This window comes from Sesamum indicum, linkage group LG6 (assembly GCF_026168435.1).
Source record: "Sesamum indicum cultivar Baizhima isolate 11 linkage group LG6, ASM2616843v1, whole genome shotgun sequence".
NCBI lineage: Eukaryota > Viridiplantae > Streptophyta > Magnoliopsida > Lamiales > Pedaliaceae > Sesamum > Sesamum indicum.
Window position 1 is genome coordinate 24,881,638 of NC_142662.1, and position 22,528 is coordinate 24,904,165.

Consider the following 22,528-nt stretch of genomic DNA (forward strand, 5'->3'; position numbering starts at 1 on the left):
GCAATCGCATGATAGAAAAAAAAAATAATTATGATGGATTAATACATAATTCAAAATAAAAAATAATATATAATAATATTTGATGTGGATAATTTGTTTTATTTATTGTAATTATCTGTTACTGGAATTTAGGTGGCATGTGGACCGCGACAGTCTTCTCCTTTATTGCAATTTTACCTACCTTTAATGAACCTGGACGCACTCGTGGTAGTAATTAGGACCATGTTGTCCTGTATCACATGTAGATTTATCAAAGAATGCGATTTCAATTCAGGCGTTGATACTATTCATGGTATGAAATTTCTCACAAATTAATCCAAACTAATTAAAATTGTCATAAATTTTAGGAGTAAACTGCGAATTTTGATTTAAATATGATAAAAATTGTTATCCTCATAACTTATAGGACTAAAATATATTTTTTTCCTATGAGCATACGACTATTAGGTCTTGTTTATTTTGTGTGATGGGATTAAAGTGGTATAAATTAACGAATGATAATTTGGAATATGTAGTGTTGATAATATAATAGCATTTTCAATTGTGATATTACAAATGAATAAATTACCCCCTTATAGAAAAATAAATAGTGATTTACCTTCCTATATTTTTTAAAATACAACAATTTACCCCTCTATGATTTCTAAAATGAAGCAATTCACCTTTCTATATAAAAAGGTAAATTGCTTTATTTTAAAAAATATAGGGGTAAATTGCTACTTTGTTTATAGGGGGTAATGTGCACATTTTCAATATCACAGGAGGATAAATTGCTATTCACTCTTTTCCGAAAAAATGCAAGCAACCCTATTGTGATATTGCAAATGAGTAAATTATATTTTTCTTTTTCAAATTAGCAATTTTAAAATTTTAAACTTTTTTTATTTATTTAATTTCCCAAACACTCAAAACAAATAAAATAAAATACAAAACAAGAGAAAAAAAATTGTCCCAAGTGGTCTTCCTCAAGGCCCCCACCACCGGAGAATAACAAGGCAAGGAGCTTGTGGTTAGGACGTTGTGTGATCATTTGAGATGGAGCTATTCATATAGTAGTTGTTTTTATAGTTTTTGATGCCTTCACATTGTGATCTTATATTTACTCAAAGTAATGTGTTTCGCAGAGGTGGTAAATGGAGGGGTTAGGTTAGGTTCAATTATAATTTGAATTAATGGGTTGAAAATTAACGATGATATTCATTTTTTTATATTTAATATTTATAAGATTTAAAATTTCAGATAATAATAAAATGGCAATAATTCTAATACAATTTGTAATACAATATAATATGGAAAGCTTGTAAAGTATTAAAAATTTCGTATTTCTCGAAACAGAATATAAGATGAATAGTTGTGCAATCATTTTCTCCATGAGTCTTTCTAAAATTGAATTATGAATTTTCAATTGCAATAATAATACATGTTAATTTATTTTAATGTGAATTACAAATATTGACTATTTTATAAGATTCTTCACTTTCCTTTATTTTGTTCTCATTAATTTAAAAGCTAACAATTTATTAAATAATACAGATTTTTAAACTAATTTCATATCTAAGAACAATAATCACAGAATAAAATATATATAAGGATTAGAGAGTCAGATCCAATAGGATAGAAGCCCACGGCCACAAAGAGGCTGACAACCTTTTTCTCACGGTTACTCACAACAACCAACAATCAGACTACCTTGGTCACACAGACCCACCACTTAGGTATTTCTCAATTCACATAAAACTTGGGAGTATTTCAAAGAATGAGATGAAGAAGAAGACATAGAAGATTTTCAGCCATTAGAAATGGCCAGGGGCCAAGAAAACCTTTTATAGAGGCAAAGCATTAAAGTGGCAGAAGAAAAGAGACGGTGGGTGAAGGATTTTAAGGCCAGAAGGAGAGAGAGAGAGGAAGAAGAAGAGATTTGAGAGGGAAAGGGGACGGTTGAAATGAGGGATTAGGGTTAGGGTTAGGTATTAATAGGACGGGTACCTAAGTTGGGCCATGGATCGGGTGGATGGATCGGACCATGGGCCAAGTGGGGTGGACCGGTTGTGAGAGATCAAAGGCTACCATATAAGGGTCATGGGCCATTATTTTACATCAAAAAGTATCTTAGATATTTGAGTAGAGGAGAACTGCTAAAGAATTTAATAAGTCTTCTAGAGAGCTATGGCTTCTTGAGTAAGTTCATGTTCAAGAACCTTCCACCAAATAGTACAAATAGGTGGACAAATAGTACAAATAGGTGGATGGATGATGGAAAAGGTGTAAAGAGAAAAACTAAGCAATACACTAGTAACTATCTTTCTACAGCACTCCAAGTCTTGATGGTCTTCTTGCCCCTCTTTTGCTCGTCAGGCCAACATCTTCCAATCTCACCTTATTCTCCAATTCCAAATTACTCAAACTTAACATCATTTCAATCACCAATCACTCTTCTAGAATATCATACTAACAATAGTATTGAACGAGGTAATAATTCTTGTGCCTAAAAATTGTTCTCCTGTCGTAAAGATGGCTGCATTTTCTGTTAAAACTACGCAGAATCTTTCATTCTAGAATGTTGTATATTTCCAAGTTTGAGCAGGAATTATTACATCAAGAATCTTCATATATTTCCTGACAAAACCCTTGACCCTGAAAGAGAATTGAACTATTTCCATTCCAGCTTGGATTTACATGGACAACTTCAGAAATAAGGTAGAAAGTTCCACGTCGCAACAGGAATTTCAGTTACTTCTGAGAAGAAAATTCAAGAAAGGAAGCAAAAGATTTGAATGAAATCAGTCACTTCCACTTCCAAGAATGTCCAGTATAGAAACATTGGAGCAGAAGCTGATAACTTCCTCGAATTCATTTCTAGCTTCTGGCAAACTGGGAACTCTTCTCCAGATGCATTTCCCTGATTTACTGAACTCACAAACACATACAGGGCAATCCCAGGGACGTTCTTCTTTGAACACATAGATGAAATTGCCCGAACCCATGCATTTCAAGCTTGTAAATTTCAGATTATCATCACTGTCAATGAACATGGAGAGAAGAACAGGAGGCATGATCCCAATCTCACTGAATTCCAGTGTTTTCTCATCAATCCTCCATAAATTGAATTCCAGGTCGCCGTTAATGCTGCATAGTCCAGCTAAAACTAGCATATCCTGACAGGAAATTAAGTATGAAAACAACGTCCCTGGAGGCCTGAGCGTCTGAACGTTGCTCCAGAAACGTTTTTCCAAGTCGAAAGATGCAATAAAACTTGAACAAATACTTAGAACGTAGAATTTTCCTCTGAACAGAGCTGAGCATAACAGTTTGGACGAGTTTCCAGGCCTGAAAATTTCTGGCAGAGGGGAACAGAGTTCCCAGGAATCATGGTGAGGATTGTAAATCTCCACAGCCAAACAGCCCACTACATCTGCCAGGGCGTCAACCGACTTGATGCCTCCAACAACAACAAACCTGGCTGGTTTTGAGCAGTGTGGGACGATGTATGCACCAATCAGGGAACTGCTCCTGGAAAATATGGGAGTGCTAGTTTGGCGCCACAAGCCGTTGAAACCTGGTTTGAAACTGAATTTTCCAGGGCAGGTGGAGAAGAAGAAGCCATTGGAGGCAGCTAACGAGTCCTTGGACAGAAGGGTTATCATAGGGAGTTTGATCCAAGAATCAGATTCAGGGTCGAATGCGAATGCTTGATTCCTGCTCAGAAAACTCTTATTTTGCCCGCAGAGGAAGAACCAGGGCGGTCTCCTGGAATCTGATGCCCGGGTTTTGAACGAATTGGAGTTAATGATAGAATTCCAGAGTTTGCAGACAGCTGAGGCCTGGATAACGGAGGGAATGGGGAGACGAGCAAGAATTAGTTCTGTCAGGTCTGGTCCCAGGAAATCCATGTTGGAAACTGTTTTCTGAGATTGAGAGGAATGGGGATCAGATCCGTCCATGCCGAGGTTTCAAAGTAGAAAATAGGCAGGAAAAACACTAGGAATGGAATGTGTGTTTGGATCATAAAATAGATGGAAAAGGGAATAAAAAACAAAACAGGCGGAGAAATAGAGAGGAAAATACAGTTGAGGGGCATGAAGAAGAACAAAAGAAGGTTCATTGATTGGTACGTCGATGACTCTGTCTCATTCCTACGTTGTTGAGTTCGCATGCGGAGAGGAAAAATTGAAGATTCTTGATTTGAGTAGGGAGGCGGAATGGAAAAGTAATAAATACATGTTTCCATGTGTAAATTTGATTATTATTCTTATGATATTTACTGTATTAGACAAATATTTAATTCAAACTTAGGATTACTTCCGATTAGGCCCCTCCAGAAATACAGTATTACACTTTATTTTAGAAAAAAAATCAAAATTATAGTTGCATCCCCTTAAAATATCCTTTGTTTACAATTATACCCTTTTCGTTAGGATTACAACAAAAAATGCTAACGTGGGGAATTTTTTTTTTTTTAATTTTACTCTTATTTAGCATTTTGTGTACATTATTATTAATATAACTAAAATTGAATTCATAAACGATTACCTCTAAACGGCAGGAGTATAGTTATAAATAGGGAATTTTTTAAAAGGTGTGGAATTGTAATTTCAGAAGTTCTTATCAGAGAAAGTATAATTTCATATTTGTAATTAACCCTTCAAAGAGAAAGTATAATTTCATATTTGTAATTAACCCTTCAAATTTACGATGAAATGAATCTTGAAATCCTACTTTTGAAATAGATAGTTTTGTTTTTTATCATGTCAAGAACTATTTCTCAATCTACATTGATCGTAATTCAGAATAATTGATTTCTTGATATATCTCTGAACTCTGAATAATTTACACATGTTTTGTGATGGAAGTTGTTTCATTGTTGATAATCACTGTTTTATTGAAACTGCGGTTGCAGATAAGGAAAAATGTGTAATTTTATTCTTGAAATTAGCTGAAATTGTTATAAATGGAGAAAGATGATCTTCACAAACCTTATGAACTATGCTCTTCCTGTAAGTGCAAAAATAACCCAAACAAAGCCTTTTTTCTGGATACGTTACTTTCCCTAGCTACTGAATGCTCTGATCTTCCCATTTGGGACCACGAATACAGAAAGAACTGAAATTACTGATACGTGAATGGAAAATTCAAGTCTAAATCAGATTTGGTCGTATTTGAATTAATGTAATACACTTGTTATGTGATTGGTTCAGTCCAAGTGGTTTTTTGGACAATCCAAGTTTTGTTATGCCTATCCATCGTTTTTCAATATTAGCCCTAACCATAAACTGAAAATCCAACTCTAAAGTTCCACAGTGCTGTATCACAAACCTGAGTGAATGAATTTCATTAATTGGTTAAATATGTTTACTCAGAGGTACCAGAATTTGATTCAGTCAGATTAGAGAATTAAAAGCTCAGCCACCAGATTTTATAAGTGAGAAAAGGGACTATCATTGCAGGAAATGAGCATCAACTGTCACTTTTTTGCAGGAAACAACAGCAAGATTTCATGAACTTGTGGTTGTCGATCGAAACCTCGTTACTCAAGAGATAGCAGCAAATTAGAACATCTCCAGATCTTGAAATATGTTAAGACATTGATTTCCATGTGGGCTACAACAGATACAGTTCAGACAACAAAAGTTCACTTCATTTCCCTGATTTGTAGCCCATAAGATCACATTTGGAGCATACGTAGCTGATTCAGCCATGCGATACTACCACTAAGGAACTGTTCTTGTTACTGATCTTCACAACTCCAGCACAACAACTGTCGGAAACCAAAACCAAACATTAGAAAACAGCTTCAAACATGTAGATAAGTTGACCAGTGCTTTTCTGTAGAGAAGCCTTACATTCAGAATCCGTGGTGATCCAATTTCCTGTCCTGGCAACGCACTGATCTCTAACATGTAACGGAGTAGTGTTTACTGATTCGGCATTCAAAATTTGGTCGTGTTTCATCGAAGAAGCCATGGCAGAAATGGCAGAATAGACAGAGGAAGTGGTGGAGCAGCTGTCCGCGTCCCATCTAAAACTGATTTTGGGCGAGTCGTTGCTGAGCTGATCATCATCTGGTACTGCCTTCAAAGCTGATCTATTCCTAAAATGCAAGACCTGGAGAACATATAATTGTTCTGCTCAGTACATCAAGATTCAAAAGGTTGGACTAGGTCGAATGTGAGTGTAAAAACTTGTTCAGTTTGTACCTTCCGACCGATGAACTTTCCACCTCTCTCACCCTTGGTAGCTGCAGCCCATTTCAATAGTTCTTTCATCCTGGAAATGGTTTTCATCTTGTCACCCTTTGTCTTTTCTTTCTTGTCTGCATCGTGGCACTGGTCCTTGTTATTAGCTGATGATGTCTGAGCCGTATCAGTAATAGGCAAGACTTTATTTCCAACATGAGTGGCAGAATCAGCCTTTTGAGCAACTCCTACTACTCCTCTAGCGACATCTTCTTTTTTCATCTTCATGGAAAGGACAGAATGCTGCCTTGTCTGAGAACTCCCAAGCCTCTTCAAGTTGAGCGTGTGATAGAAGCAAGCCCTGGAGACGTCTTTCCTCCGTATGAAATAAAAGAGATTGAAGTTCTCGCAGTTGAGTTTGCTCCGTTCAACTCTCTTACAACGCCTACTCCGCCTAATCCCACAATCACTGAAAACTACTATATTGTTCGACTTAACCTTTTGATCTGAAAAAGAAAGCAAGAAACAAAGAAAAACTCAGTACTCCAACGATGCAAAAACGATCAATCATCTTAAGCATTACAGAACGTGAAAACGTCGTAACTTATCTCACCTTTGTGATCAACTTGTCCCTTGCTGCCCTGACTAGAACTCGCCAGTCGTGGAGGTTGGTGTGTTGTATTGAAGAGCCATTGAAGGATCTGTTATATATAACAAAGTGGTAAGAAACAACATGAAAGAATCCTTAAAAATTTCCATGTGAACATGGTGCACCCATTAGTTTGATGCAAGAAATTGCCAAGCTAGCTCACCTGCATGTTAGGTTCGATATTTTTTAATCAACTCAAAGTATAGATAGTGAAGAGAATATGTGAGACAATTTGTTTGGTCAAATGGACAGCACACAAGAAATCTATCTGTGCTGTCTGTACATCCCAAAGATTCTCTCCTTTTGTCTCTTTCCTTACAAGAACTAAGGACTATGTGAATATGAACATCAAGAAACAAGACTGAGGACTTGAGCTTAATGTAAGAAGTGAGACAACTAGGCAATGAGTGGGGGCTGGCTGGCTTGTGATTCTGAGGGCAGAGAGGAATTGTTTTATAAGCTGATCATATGGGCTGCAGTAATCATATGTTTAAGATAGAATTAAGAATTAATTATGGGTTTAAGTTATAATTATGGAATAATTGAGTTTGAGCCCTTGTGGCAGTTCACTTCACCACACAAGTGTAGGGCTGGTATTGGGAAACCTGAAGTGGTCCTTACTGCATTTAGCTATCTTTTGGGGGGGCTTTCTTGCAGTTCCAAGATTTTGTTCTACTTTAGTTTCTTTTTTTTGTAATAAATTATGTATAAAAATTGGTGGTGAACATGTGGACTATCATGGACCAATTTTTAGGTAAACATTTACCAAATCAGGGAGTGTGATTGTAAAGATCTTGAGAGAAAACTAAGTATTGACGATCAATGTAGCTAGCTGAGTCTTTTGCATAACAACGCAACAACATCGGCTTCATCCTCCTGAACGTGTCTGGTTAAATTTATTTGAAAAAAAATTATAAACTCATACATTTTATAAGATATTTTTAACAAACATTTTAAAGTATCAAAATAAAATAAAATTATGAAGGATACAAAAGAGTTACATAATATTTCCAACTGAACCTCTTAAATGAGGGAGAGAAAGTCCTAAGATTCCTGAATTTAGTCTGTGGAGGGCTGTGTCTGTGCTTCCCTTTCTCCGTATTCTTTTTGTCTTTTTGGAGTCATTACAGGAAACCTGCCGTTGTTCTGATTTCAAACAGTGTCGGTTTGGTGGAGGGGAAAAGGGCTGACAAAATATTATGTGATGGACAAATTAGGACATGAATTTGTCATCTGGAAACAAGTGAAACCTTTGGAGTCAGGCAGACTGAACCATTATCCACCCCGGACCATGTCTGTGTGTGCGTTCGGAATCAGGATTACATGCGTAGTTAGGTACTTAGATTAAACATATGTAGCCGCTTCATGTTTGTGCATGTGCCCGACTGGAAAGGTTCAAGAAACTTTCGACATGGGAAATGATCAGCATATTTAAATTGTACGTAGTATATTCGAATTCTGACCATTAGACTACAGAAAAATAGTGTAAGAAAACCCAGAAAGTATTTTTGTATTTAACAACTTATAGAAATTATATTTGGTTCTCTCATGAATTTCAAATTCTATCAACAGAACGGCGTGTCAGTTTGGCTTCCGCGAAGTAGGGCCATGGTACTGACTTGTCCTTCAATTGGAGCTCTCAGTTTATCTTGAAAGCAACATTCAGGAAGCTGTGTTCCATGAATCAAGTGTTTCTCTCGAATGCAAGAACAGATTTGTGGTTGAATGAGAGGTTATTCTCCGGAAAACAAGGGGAATAAAACATGAATGAAATTATTCTAACATGTTGGGAGTATTTAATGTGCAATGCAACCTGTTTCTCTGCCTAGTGGATGGATTCCGCTCCACGTTCTTCCTCTATTCCATACAAAAACAATGAGTGCATGTGGTTTCCTCTGTCCTGCCTTTCCTTCTCACACGCTCTATTTTGTGATCTCACTCTGCCTTTGTCGGTGTCATTAATGTTAAATTTATGTGAATACTATAATTGAATCGTTCATGGGAGCAGAAAAACGAGTTGGGTCATCTTAGGACGGTAGAGGAAGGAAGGGGAAGGTTCGGGGTTCTGCCTCAGATGAATGATAGGTTAACCCTAGAGAAGAAAAAATTACTCTTTTGAGTATGTGTGGAAATTTGAATGAATCAAAACTGGAGCATAATCAATAAAGAATTGGCGACGGTTCGTCCATTTACAGAATGTTCGTTTGTTTAAAAGAGGAGAGTAGGAACGACATACACTAGACTTTAATTTGCTATAACATGCTCAAAGAGGACATAAGACAGACATAAGTCAGAGTTTCCATGTGAAAAATAATTCCCACCTGCCAAAAAATCAGAATGTGCGAGTAATTGCAAGTAGAATGTATTTACCAGTAAAACACGACTAGATTCTAACTCCCATCCCTCACTCTTCAACGATGATGCAAGCAAATCTAGTGTACTGATGGATTATTTCTCAAGAAATATGTTGGACAGACAACAGTTGCAGTTTTAGGTAACGACATAGGTGTTAAAGGGCATAGTGTATCTTAGCATTTGTCTCTGTTTTTTTGGCCCCCTATAATAGCAGACAATTTAAACGAGTCCACTGAATTACTACTGGATGGCCTTTATTGCGTGAAGTATAAGGCATTCATTATGGTTACTGGAATGGCCTTTGACTAGAACACATGAAGTATGTCAAATGCCCTCATATTTTCACATGTATATCTATGAAGAATTGTGAGCTTCTTACAGGCATTAGAGTCAACATTGTCAATTTCAGCAGCAAAGGGAGACTGATGACTATTGTTAACTGTGCTGTAAACCAATTTCAATAACCATCAAAAGGAACTTCGTGAAAAATACTTTGTAAGACGGAAGATTGATGTCGTCATTTTGATTAACATTGACAGAAAATCACAAGCATTATGGGCTAGAGTAATAAAATCTAGCCTTCATGATGGTTAGAATCCACACAAATCATGAAAAGCCACCTTTTCATTCCGGATCTGGGGAGCCTCCAGGCACCAGCTGCATCACACAAAAAGCATGTTGGATATCAAAAACAAGGTTGAGTGCAAGGTTTTTCAGCAATAAAGCTCCACTATTTGCTTAAAGTCCAGCTCATCATTTTTAGTCGTTCTTTCAGTGCAAAAATGTGGCCAAAGTATTCAGGTTCTAAACAAGTTCAATAAGAATAGAATCTTGGAGAGTGAGAAAGCTACTTAGCACAGGTTTATATAGAACTAGAGCTCCTAAATCGCAAAAAGTGCTGCCTTAATAACCCCAGAAAGCCAATATGTATCATATACTTACAATGGCAATGTTGTTCCCGTTGAGCAAAATCTGGTCAAGTTTCGTAATCCGTCGCCCTTCTGAAGTAATTTCACTGCAAAATGCCAAAAGGCAATAAAGATTTTAGTCAGGAGAATGACACAGTCCACATATTATTGGAGGAATATAAACTTATCAGCAATAAAATCAACAAAAAGATCATCAGTGAGAATTCTAACGACCATGACATTTAGCACGGCAATATAACAGACCATACAAACCCCTTCTTAGAAAAAACCCAACAAAAAGCAAAAAAGAGGAATGAAAACAAAACATAGCTAAACCTGCTCGGAAAGCTGTCTTTGGACAAATGTTTGTATAAGATGCTCATACTAAGGCATCCGCATCAATTTAGCTACATGGGACCAGGAATATCATCCAAAGCTTAGAGGTTATAACAAATATCATCCACAAGAACAACTTAAACCTAACTACAATAACATCCATGAAAAAGAATTTAAAAAATAAATCCGAAGACAGATCTATTCCATAATGGCAAGAAAATAACCTATATACCACATTCGTCTGTTACGGATATATTTGGCCATAAATGGTCTGATAACTCATCTAAGACTGACATATCTGTGGGAAAGAAAACAGTATACTCATAAAAGCACATATTGGGATGGAGACAAACTACGCTCAGTCACTTCCAAACTTCGTCACACCACCATACCAATATTCAGTATAGCCCCACTATCGGGACCATCGCTATCACCGCTACTCGACGCTCTTGCTGACATAAAGGTAACCGTTGCTATGCAAGTATACAGTCCAAGACATACACACACGAATAAGATCGCTACCAAGTCTGAGGAAGGACAAGCAAGCATCAGCAGTCGGCAATAGGAGGTGACAGTAACCTAAGATAACGCCATAAAACTTCTTTTAGTTAGTCAGCGCTCAAGTTACTAATTCCTATGCCATTGCAACAATAATTTCTTCTTCCCATCGCAAATATCACAAATATCAATCCGTCTACTAACCCTTATTGCAAAGTATCAACCAGAAAATCAAAACGATGCACTCAACTTATAAGCACTGTACGAATTCTTCTCAACAAAAGAAATTAAACAAAAACCTACAGTACAAAATGAAACTAACAAAGAAACCCACAAAATCAAGAAACCAATAACCAACCAAACAGAAATACAGTAGAAGAACAAGTACACACACACTCATAACAAACACAAACACACATCGAAAATGTGTAACAATTGGGGTGAATGTACTGACTATTCAGTGACGTCTTCGAGCACCATGTTGACGTAAACATCGAAGCCCCTAAGAGTGCCCACCAGTTCCTTGTCTCCTTTCATTATCACCCATATTTTCGACCCGATGCACCTATCAATTAGCTCTGAATTTCCAGAATCCAAATGAAGCTTCAGTTTCAGCTCAACAAAACCAACCTGAATCGAATTACAATACACTCAAGCAGAGTAAAAGGGGAACCTGATGGGAGGAGCTGCGAGGGATTATTTGCCATCTTGATTTCTCTTCGAGCAGAGCTAATTTGTCTTCTAGGGTTTTTCTTTCACAATTTCCCTCTTCAACTTCCTCTCTGCTAAACTCCTACCTCTCACAGTCAGTTAAATGCTTGCGTGCTAGTAATTCATCAAAAACTGTTAATAATAATCAAGTGGGCTTAAGGTATTGGGCTAAAATTAATGCAACTTTCGGCAGCCCAAAGAGCCCATACCGTCTTTTTCTATTAAATCCAATTTTGCCTTATTTTGATACAGATACGAACACGATACGAAAAACCTCAAACACTTAAAGTACCAGTCAATTAAAAGAAAAATATTTTAGTTAGACTCAAAAACATTTAACGAGTCAATTTAACTGAAAAAACTCATCATGGATAAATTTGTTGTGGCTGCTGTGTGATTTGTGTTGATAATCATATCTCCAAATAACTTCAAATATAAAATATCATTACATACTTTATCAGAATTGCATATAGTAAGGAAATGACAGGAAAAAAAAATTACTATTGACTATGATTTTAATAGTTATGGACTACAACTCATGACAAATAATTTTATTGACCATATTTAAATAAATCGATGCAAAAACATAGATTTTCCACCAAGAAAATGTTATTTGCTATGGCTCTTAGCCATGGTAAAAATATTTGCCATGGCGAAAATTTTGACCACCCTCACAAATACCTCGGTCAACAACCGTTGCATGGTCATGGTCAATGATTATTTAGTACTGTTACTTTGTTTTTTTAACCATGTCAATTAGCCATGGCTAAATATTGAATTTTTTGTAGTGGAAATAAACTTAGAAAATTAGAAAAGTTGACCCGATTGAAAGTCATGAGGCTTGTCATTGTTCTAAAGCCATGATTTGCGTGCATGTTTTAACGGTTGATCATAATTTCAAAATAAAACGCCATTAGCTTTCAGTTATGTCTCATCCCATGTACACAAGCACGAGGAGACTAGTAACTAATCATTCGCCCTCTTGCCAAAACACTAAAATACTTGTAAGAGTATAAAATATTTTTCAACTTCTTCCATCACAAATCACCTCAAATGACCTTTTTATATAGATAGGAAAATATGACTGATATGTGGAATAATGATCCTATTAAAACATATCATAAATTGAGGAAAAATGTGATTAAAAACAAACCAGAAATCATCATAAGTGGAGTCATAAAATGAATATTAAAAATTCAATGATCATATAATTAATGAATACTATAATAAATTGGCATTAAAATAAGGTTATTCGTGAAAATCATAAAATAATTAATTGTTAAAAATAATATATATATATAACTTATTCCCAACAAAATTAACCTGAAATGTAATTTATGTTACAAGAATTTGTCCACCTATTACAAGAAAGATGGGATATCAGTCTTGTCCGCCGTAAAAGCTAAAAATGTAGTTGAGTCTTCATTTTTCTTTGAAGTTGGTTCTCTTTTTAAATGATCTCTTCATAAACTATTTATAGTAAGTTTTTTTGAAATTGACCATTTTTCTAAGACCTCATTTGTCATTACTATATTTGGCAATTTTTTCGATGATGATTGAGCAATGTGATTTGCGATTTGATTAATATTTTATTATGCAAGTTATAGTTCGTTCTTGCTTCATTATAAGCCTTACGGATTTATCTTGAAAAAATGTCTTGTCAGGGAGACGAGGTCTTGAAGGTTATAAGCTATTCAAGCTTTTCGTCTGCAACCAACATGAAAAGCTTACTTATATCATTTGTCCCCTAGACGAGGGGCTTAAGAAGGGGACATGGCTTTGCTCCTACAGACGATACCAAATGATGCTGGTTGCAACTTGATCAGTGTCCCGTTGCGCGAGGTATTGTCCACTTTGACTTAGTATGCGCATCACAGATTTATCTTGAAAAGGATCTTATATGGAGAGGGGGTCTTGAAGCTTACAAGTAACTCGAGCTCCTCGTCTGAAACTAATGTGGAACGCTTGCTTATATCACACTTTTTTACTTAAACGATCCCACATGTTCTTAATTCCAACTTTTTTCATTAGGGTGTTCGCAAAAACTTAAATAAGTGTTTTTAAAAACAATTATGAAACACTTCCATATCAATTTTATCACTACTACTTGCAAACACTCTCAAATTTTGTATTTTAATATTATTTATCTATTTTTTTAACTAAACACTTTTGTAAAAATATAAACGACGATGATAATCAATCTCAGAGAATCTAGACATATAAGTAGTTGTATACAAGGGATAGCAAGAAACGGGTTTTTTTTTTACCCACGCACACACATGGCCATTGATTTTGAATCCAATATATTCACAATAAAATATTGAGCCCCAAATCATTAGATTGTCCCCAAAGACGGATAGCAAGAAGCGATCGAGGGATAAAATGGTAAAGTGATGTACTTTATATAAAAGTCCAGATTCTATTCCCACTTTTACCCTTTTCTTCTGTTGTTTCTTTGCCAAACTAGGCCCAGTCAAAAGAATAAAAGGACTGGTTAGGGGGTGTTTGGTTCAGCATTTGGAACTCTTGGGGTTGAATGTGGAATATTGAGCTCCAGTAGGTTAGGTGTATTTAGCAACTTTGACTAAATTAGCTAGATTAAGTTAGTGGAATTCCCTTTTATGCTTCTATTGGGTTTACATGCTGAGTAATGATTGGTCCAAGCACAATAAATCTATTTGCCAAATTTTGTATTTTTTGTAAGAGCAATTGAATTTTCTGAAAGGCTAGAAACATACCACAATGTATTTGTGGAATATTCGAAAAACGTGTATAACAGATACTAACGTCTTATATTGGTTGTAGATAAAATATTTAAATAATTTATAAGTTTCAAGTATTCATCTTTTTAGTGAGATATCTTTTCATGATAGAATTATGAGGTTCATATGAAGTTAGAACGGACAATAATTCACGCAATTGAACATTGATTGAGTTGCAAACTGCATTATTTGGCATTGTATGTGGGAAAGAGGTCACGTGTTTGTCCCAAAACCCTTAGTTTGGGGCTGCAGATATAGGTAAGCTTTCCACATTGATTCTAGACGAGATATTTGAGTGGCTTATAAGCCTGAAATTTTCATTTTCTTAGCGAGGCATCTTTTCAGGGGAAAAAAGAAACGTGAAGCTTACAGGAAAGCAAAACAAACAATACCGCATGCTGCAAGGCATCAATCGAATCACAAGATGCATCAATGTAGAAATATGAAAATTTGAAATTGATTGGTTGATAGAGACTAGGGCTAAAATGACTTGGGATTCTATTTAGAAATAATTTTAGGTAATTTACAACTATCTTCTTTAAGGTTTGGTATAACTATAAATGCCCCTTCATTATTTAAAAAATTACAAATACCTTTGTTAAATTAAAAATAATTGTGTAACCCCTAAATGATGAAGTAAACATCACTATTTTACCCTTATTGAATTTTTTTAAAAAATAAAAAAAGTATTTGAAAAATATAAAAAAAAATTGAGGGTAGATAAAATAAATAATCCAAAGGGAATATTAATTCATAAAAATATTTAGAAAATTATAAAATATATATAAAATTATCATTTCAAAAGGGCATTTTGATCAGTTCACCACTAAAATTGGATGAAAATCTAAAACGAAATGGGTTCGTTATTAGATGGATATTAAAATAATAAAGGTATTTATTACTTTTCAAACATAAAAAAAAATATTTATAATTATACCAAATTTCAGAAAAGATGGTTGAAATTATGCCAAAAACAATCATATATTTAAAGAATATGTTATTATGGATTTAAATTCCTAACTCAAACTCTACCAATTCAAATATAATATTATTTTTCTAAACATATTTAGCGTGTATTTGGATGAATATTACTTTTATAATAAATTATATTAGCACCACTTAATATTAGATCTAATTTCATATACACCTCTTATCATTTATATTACTAGCAATGGTGACACGTAATTTCCGCACATATAATTTTATTGAATGTAATATAACAATTATTTATTTATTTTTTTAAATTAATAAAAAATTGATGCTTCAAATTAATTGATATTATAGTTGTGAAGACGTATACCTCCTGTAAGAAATTACATCGACGCCCCATTTGGGGTGTGCTTGTAATTTTGTTAAACTTAATATCAGTTATATATATATATACTTTTATTTTTATTCATATTAATTACATATGATTATTTAAAGACTCTAAAATCAACTTATGTAGTTACGAATTTATAATTTATTTTCAAATAAAATTTAGGTAAAACCCAAAAACAATTTAATCCTAACTTTTCCTTGCTGTTCAAATATCCCAGCTACCAAACACGCCCCAAACCCCTCCTCAGACCCATTTCTTGTCCACGTTGGCGGCTTGCAGAGCGTACACGTAGCACATAAGCTAGACTTGTCGTCACACGGCCGGTTCACGTTAGAATATAACGCTGCAATAATTTCATTTTCCCCCCACTTGCGTTATAAAATAAACGGTAAATCTTAATGTCACTGCAGTAAAATTTTCGAGCCCGGAAAATTAGTTTAAATATAACAAAACTAGTTCGACAACTGTTTAAGATAAAATAAAGACCATATAATTATTATCCTTTTTAATAAGGTTAAATAATTTTTTTTTCGACCAACTTTTCTTATAAGAGCAAAAATATATATTCTTATGTATTTTTGTATGTAAAGATGTATAAGGGTAGTTCAATTAAAAAAAAAATATTGGAGCTACAACATGTTAAAAATAAGTCAATCGAGAGTAAATATTACAATTTGTTTGTTTATATCAATAATTTCAGTGGGTACACTTAAGAATCTATTTAGTAGATAGAAATAAACGTTAAGAGTACTAAATATAATTTCTCAAATTACAAGAAATATACGTATAATTATACAAAATATCATTGGATGGCCTATAATTATCCCTTTTAATAATACAATTTGATTATCAACACTCAATGTACATCAATTATCAACATTAGACATGTATAATTAATTATAACCATTAATAGAATAGATCAATAATTATTAATAATACAAACTAATATTCATAATTTAGTGGAATTTGAATTCATGAATGCTTAGCTATTTAAAAAGTTTATAAGAACATTAAAAAAAATGATACAATATGAAATTAAAAATAAGAATAAAGTGGAATTAAATTAAAGCAGTAATAAATTTACCCTAAAGAAGAAAAAAAAAACAAAAAGAAAAGGAAGCATAGATTCTTGTCTGTCTCTATTTTGCATCGTATAGATACGTATTTTATCTGTATTTTTGGTGGGGCATAAATACATATACTTTTCAGACATCCGTGCAAAGCCTCAAAACTCAAAATTTACAGTTTAAATAGGAATTTTGATAGTATTTTTTGTATTCTTTATCGTCTGGTTTCTCTGTACCTGTATTTAGATTATATATTATACATCAGAAAACCTCATACGAAACCTTTTTCCATCCCACTTTCATCGGACGCTATCGCGTGAATTCCACCCAAAAGAATTTTATCTTCACTTGTGTATATTAAATCCTCACCCCAATTCAATCGGAGGGTAATCGCTAGACCGTCACTAATTTATGCCAACCGTAATTCCGAACCTTCAATTTATTGATTGCTTTAATCTGGGACATTGTTTGATTGGGTTTGCTTTAATTTGATGTTTTTCGCTTTAGATTGTCGTTGATCCTTGTGGCGATAATTAACGTGTTTATGGACATGTTGTGGGATTTTGTTTGTTGATTTTTTGATGTGTTGATGAAGTTATGATCTTTCTGATTTTTGGAGTTTGACAGGTTTTTAAAGAAGAGGATCAGGAGAGGGATTTTGTTTTTTTTTTTTAAATAATTGCAAGGAATTTTGGGTTCTGGATTTAAAAAGGGTATATTGTTTTGGCATATTAAGTTTTATAAATTGGTAGCAAAAAGTTTTAGGTTGCAGTTTTTTGTTCTTTTGGTTTTGATCTCTAAGTTTGTCTTTTAAGTGCAAACAAGATGGGGCTATTTGAAATTTGTTCTTGATTTGATTTCAAGATTTGATGAGAATTAGGAAATTGTGGTAGGGGGATACTTTATGATTTTAAGGCAATAAAGTGTCGTGTGGATTGTCTTTTCTTTGTTATATGTTGAGATGAGATATATCAACCCACTTGAGATTCTGAGTCTCCGAGTCAATTGCCGATCCCAAATGATTGTAGCAAATTTTGGAATTTGGTTTGTGCTTTATGTAGGTTTCTGTGGTGATACTCATGTAGTGATTACTTTTGTCGCTGATTTTCAATTTTCTTGTCTTTAGGATTTTTTTTCTGGTTTGTCTTTCCTGTTTTGTGAATGGATTATGTGTAATTCTGTCTATTTGCTGTTGAAGTAAAGATGTTTGTTATGCAAATGACCATTTTCTGTTCGGCAATACTACTGCAGGTTGGGATTCATTGGTGATTGTGGCAAGATAGTCAATAATTCTTTATTTGAAGCCTTATTACTCCAAGATTTTAGGACTGTTCTGAATTGTGTTTAGTAAATGCTCGTGACGCGTTGCCATCAGATATGCTATAAAGTCAACTAAAGATACTGTGTCATTCATTTTGCTAAATCCAGTCTGTTATAAGACTCTGATCCTGCCTTTATAAGATTCTGAAGCTGCAAGTAAAAGACAAAACATCACTCCCTTTTAGTGGTAAGCAAAAATGAAATGGCTAGTAGCATTGTGTGCTTAAAGGTTATGTTATTGTTACCTTTACTACAATCTGATTGTCTGTGATTTTTGTGCATGTCCTTGATATTGTCTTCAGATTAAGTTAACTTACTTTCTTCATTGATGTCTAACCCTCCTTCTTGCAATTTTGTATCTGCTCAATATGGTTTCTGTTTTAAAATATGGATCTTCGTGTTGTTGGTTGCCTGGGGGGGATATGGGATGGAGTGCATTAAGCAGTCCCACATTTTTGCCTCTAGGAAATTAGAAACGGATTGTTTTGGGAGATGGCTACTAGTTTCTGGTTCCCTGAGAGTTGTGGTAAGTTACTTCATGTCTTCTGTCGGATATCAAGGTAAATCCATCAACAAGTAGGGTCTTTTAATTGCTTCTGAGCGAGGGGATGATGGAGAAACACAGTCGAAATGTGTCACCAGGCAATAACTTTGGCGAACTGTAAATATATATGTTCTTTTCTTTAGCATGCTGGAGGATTGTCTTAGGGGTACAATCAGCAATAGGAAGGAACATTGGACAGCCTTTGTTCAGATATGGGCACTTGCCACTATTCAGATGCTATTGTAGTTTTAACATCTGATTCTTAATTTTAAGGTGAGTTATGAAGCGATTTTTTCTTAGGTGCTCTTTCAGGTTGTACCATGGTGACAAACAGAACTTCGGGTTTGTTCGTTTTGCTTCATTCAATATGTCTTAAAAGTATTCTGATCTCCTAGCTTTTTGATGTTTGGCTTCATGAATCTTTGATGGTTCCGGCTTTTTGGCAGTTCGCACTGCTGCTGAACCATTATTTCTTGATAGATGCTTTGTTTATGATTGGGTTGAGAAGATGGTGGAATTCAGCAATTTTAGGTTTGCTTGATCTGCAGTTGCTTAAGTCTAAGAGTCTTTATTGCGATATTAGAAGGGGTCAACTTGGCGAGGTTTGGTGGTTTGTAGGTTTCCTTGAGAGGGGGGCTTGATGTTGTATTTCATTACAGGGTCTGAAAGTGCAGAATTTAGGCGGATGTTTGGCTTCTTATTTCTCACTCCGAGCAAGAGTTCCTTTAGGGTTAGTTTGGTTCAAGTGAGAAGAAAAGGAAAGTGGAAGGGGGAGGGGAAGTGAAAGGGGGAGGGGGAGAAAGAATAACAATTTTCCTTTAAGTTTGGTATGATTGGAAGGGCAGTAAATCTCAAATACTTTCCCTTGTTTGGTACTAGGAAAACAGATTCAGAAAAAATAGTAACTCTTATAATTTTACTGAATTACCCTTCTCTTCACTTTGTATCAGAAAATAAATTAAATTAATATTATACTAATATAATTTTAGTGTATCAAAAATTTAAAAATCTTATTAATAAAAAATAAGAATAAGAATATCTTTTATTAGTAAAATATTCATCGAAATAAGTATTGTTTATTTATTCTAAACTATTTAGTTTAAATAAATAAAAATTACTAACAAGATTGTTGACTTCGATGCAGTAGTTTTTCAGCGGTTCTGTTATTTTTCTTTGGCAATTATGTACTGTATTATCAGCGAGAATGAGAAAAAAATTGGAGAGAAATTATATATATATAGATATATATGGGTAATAGAGTAAATAAAAGTAAAAACTGTACTTTTTTATCTTTTTGACCTTATACTTCCACTTTTCCGCCCAATTTTGAAGGGAAACAAAATTGGACTCAGGAAGAGTTTCATATACATCAAGTTTTAGTTCACCTCTATCTCTTCCTCCAAACCAAACACAAGATTATCTCTTATACATCCATTTTTACTTCCACTTCTCTTATTCCTCCATTTTTTACCCCAACCAAACACACTCTTAGTCTTAGCTTTGTGCTGTGAAATGTTAATGCTATTGTCATTTCTGCTGCCACTATCTAGATTAGGGTTCAATTAGTTTATTTTCTTGCATTGCATTGTAACTTAAACTGGGATGCTAATGAATTCGATGTTAGTAATATATCACAGTGCAAATAGATGGCTAGTAGGAAAAGAAGCTTATCAAATGATTCAGATGTGTCTGCTCTATACAAGGAATGGGATGAAGCTTCATGTCCCATATGCATGGACCACCCACACAATGCTGTTCTTCTCATTTGCAGTTCCCACGACAAGGGCTGCCGCTCATACATATGTGATACTAGTTACAGGCATTCAAATTGCTTGGATCGATTTAAAAAACTCAAAGAAGAAAATGCAGACAGCTTGTCTGCACCCAGTCTGACACCAGGAAGCAATCATGATTCTATTGACACTTCGGTTGATGTTGCTGGGAGTCATATAGATCACACTCTGATTGGAAGTAACTCTGCAGTAAATGTTGGCGTGCCAGGAGGATCTGGAGGAAGCAGCACGCAAGATGCAAACTTTGTTATCGAGGAACAAGAAATGACGTTGCTTGATTTTGGAGAAACTAATATGGAGAAGTCGGAAGATGGGTCGAATCTGAGATGCCCTTTATGCCGTGGGAGTGTTTTGGGCTGGAAAGTTGTGGAAGAGGCCAGAAAGTACCTCAACCTGAAGTCCCGAAGCTGCTCCCGTGATTCATGTTCATTCTACGGCAACTACAGGGAGTTGCGTAGGCATGCTAGAAGAGTTCACCCGACTGTGCGCCCAGGTGACATCGACCCATCAAGACAAAGAGCGTGGCGTCGCCTTGAGGACCAGAGAGAGTACAATGATATTGTCAGTGCCATTCACTCGGCCATGCCGGGTGCAGTTGTACTTGGCGACTATGTGATCGAGAATGGAGATAGGCTGTCAGTTGAACGAGATAGGGGGGGAGGAGGTGGTGGTGGTGAAGGTGGCCGCTGGCTAAGCACCTTCTTCTTGTTTCAGATGATCGGCTCGATGGACCCAGGAGGCGAACTAAGAGGAGGCAGGTCTAGAGTGTTGCCAAGGCATCGTCGAGCTAATGGGACCTTCTCCAGACGCCGGTATCTGTGGGGTGAAAACTTACTGGGTCTCCAGAACGATGAGGATGAAGAGGAGGAGGAGGAGGAAGAGGATGATGAACCAGACCTGAACATACTAAGCGATCTTGGCGATGATGTTCCTCCAAACCCAAGGAGGCGCCGGAGACTGACACGTGCTCAGTCAGACGAAGATCAGCAATAGGCTATAGCTGGAAGAATCTGGTAGTCGTTCCTATTAGTTTCTTACCATAAAATTAGATAATACTTGTTGACCGAGCCATTTCATATTTTCTAATGGTGTTCCAATGCTCTGCAGATTACCTCTTCAAGAAGAGAAGTTTGGCATGAGGCCAAGAAACCAGTTTCGGAGTCTGGCTAGAGAGAGATATGCAGGACATATTTCTCCAGAATTTGATGCAGGTGGCCTTTCCTTCACAGGAAGTGGAAACAATAATGATTTAACACCTGCTTAGTTTCAGTGTTGTAGCTCTAGAAATCTGAAATCTTTGTTGATTTGTGTCTATCTCTGGACTTGTATCATATCAAATGACTACTACTTATCCCTCTTTTACTCTCTATTCATTCCTTTCCTTTAATTTCAACATCATCAGTGATTCTTCAACTTCCTTTCTGTCATAGCAGCAAATTTTGCTTCTTTTTTTTTTTTTTTTTCCAATGTGAAAAGACAAGAATATATATTCCCAAGAGGTCTTCCTCCGCAAGCATGTGCTTTTTCTTTTTTTTTTTTTTCTGATGTGTATGGCTGATTGACCTATATTCCTTGGTTTTTAATACCATTCTTACATGCACTCCTTCTATCTACTATTGTTTTAAAAATAAATACAATACGAAATCCAAAAATATATGAATTCTTATTATATCTGGCACCTATACCAATTCTTTAATTTAAAGTGTTTTAGTTGGAGGAGTGCCCTCCCTCAATATATATATATACTAGTCGTTTTTTTGTGCATATAATAAATAAATTTTTATATTTTAGAATATATTATAAACAATATTAAAAATAAAATATATATATAAATCTATACATTACATTAAAAATAAAAGGAAATGAAAAGAAAATAATTAATGAAAAATTTGAAAAGTTAAATAAATTAGTTATTATATTGGTTGAAGGGTATTTTTTGACTTTATTAAATTAGTGCAGTGGTATCATTAATCGCCATGTGTGAGTGTGAAAAGCCTTTAAGCATCGAAATATTTTGATATACACCAATAATATAAGATTGTTGTACCAAAATGTGTACATAAATACACTAGCCACCGTAGCAAAAAATGC

General features: G+C 35.0%; 4 protein-coding genes across 5 annotated transcripts; 1 reads left to right on the top strand and 3 right to left on the bottom strand.

The window, feature by feature from the left end:
- Positions 1-2,639: 2,639 nt before the first annotated feature.
- Positions 2,640-3,971, bottom strand: LOC105163597 (Galactose oxidase/kelch repeat superfamily protein). The gene has a single exon (XM_011082010.3). The coding sequence runs from the start codon at positions 3,939-3,941 to the stop codon at positions 2,781-2,783; it is 1,161 nt and encodes a 386-aa protein (XP_011080312.1). The 5' UTR covers positions 3,942-3,971; the 3' UTR covers positions 2,640-2,780.
- Positions 3,972-5,490: 1,519 nt separating this feature from the next.
- LOC105163596 (uncharacterized) lies at positions 5,491-6,606 on the bottom strand. Its single transcript, XM_020695068.2, has 3 exons — positions 6,195-6,606; positions 5,841-6,102; positions 5,491-5,755 (listed from the first exon to the last, which is right to left on the bottom strand). Exons 1-3 carry the CDS (start codon positions 6,459-6,461, stop codon positions 5,736-5,738), a joined length of 549 nt encoding a protein of 182 aa, XP_020550727.1. The 5' UTR covers positions 6,462-6,606; the 3' UTR covers positions 5,491-5,735.
- A 3,049-nt stretch (positions 6,607-9,655) lies between these two features.
- SAD1 (Small nuclear ribonucleoprotein family protein) lies at positions 9,656-11,748 on the bottom strand. Its single transcript, XM_011081872.3, has 4 exons — positions 11,593-11,748; positions 11,374-11,497; positions 10,120-10,192; positions 9,656-9,834 (listed from the first exon to the last, which is right to left on the bottom strand). Exons 1-4 carry the CDS (start codon positions 11,624-11,626, stop codon positions 9,802-9,804), a joined length of 264 nt encoding a protein of 87 aa, XP_011080174.1. The 5' UTR covers positions 11,627-11,748; the 3' UTR covers positions 9,656-9,801.
- A 5,197-nt stretch (positions 11,749-16,945) lies between these two features.
- LOC105163503 (cellulose synthase, putative (DUF1644)) lies at positions 16,946-21,850 on the top strand. 2 transcript variants are annotated; one of them, XM_011081869.3, is made up of 4 exons: positions 16,946-17,200; positions 18,032-18,287; positions 20,269-21,450; positions 21,545-21,850. In XM_011081869.3, exon 3 carries the CDS (start codon positions 20,291-20,293, stop codon positions 21,428-21,430), a length of 1,140 nt encoding a protein of 379 aa, XP_011080171.1. In that variant the 5' UTR covers positions 16,946-17,200; positions 18,032-18,287; positions 20,269-20,290; the 3' UTR covers positions 21,431-21,450; positions 21,545-21,850. The 2 variants fall into 2 exon arrangements, with proteins under 2 accessions (XP_011080171.1, XP_011080173.1); XM_011081871.3 differs by having other exon boundaries at positions 16,947-17,200; positions 20,282-21,450.
- Positions 21,851-22,528: the final 678 nt, after the last annotated feature.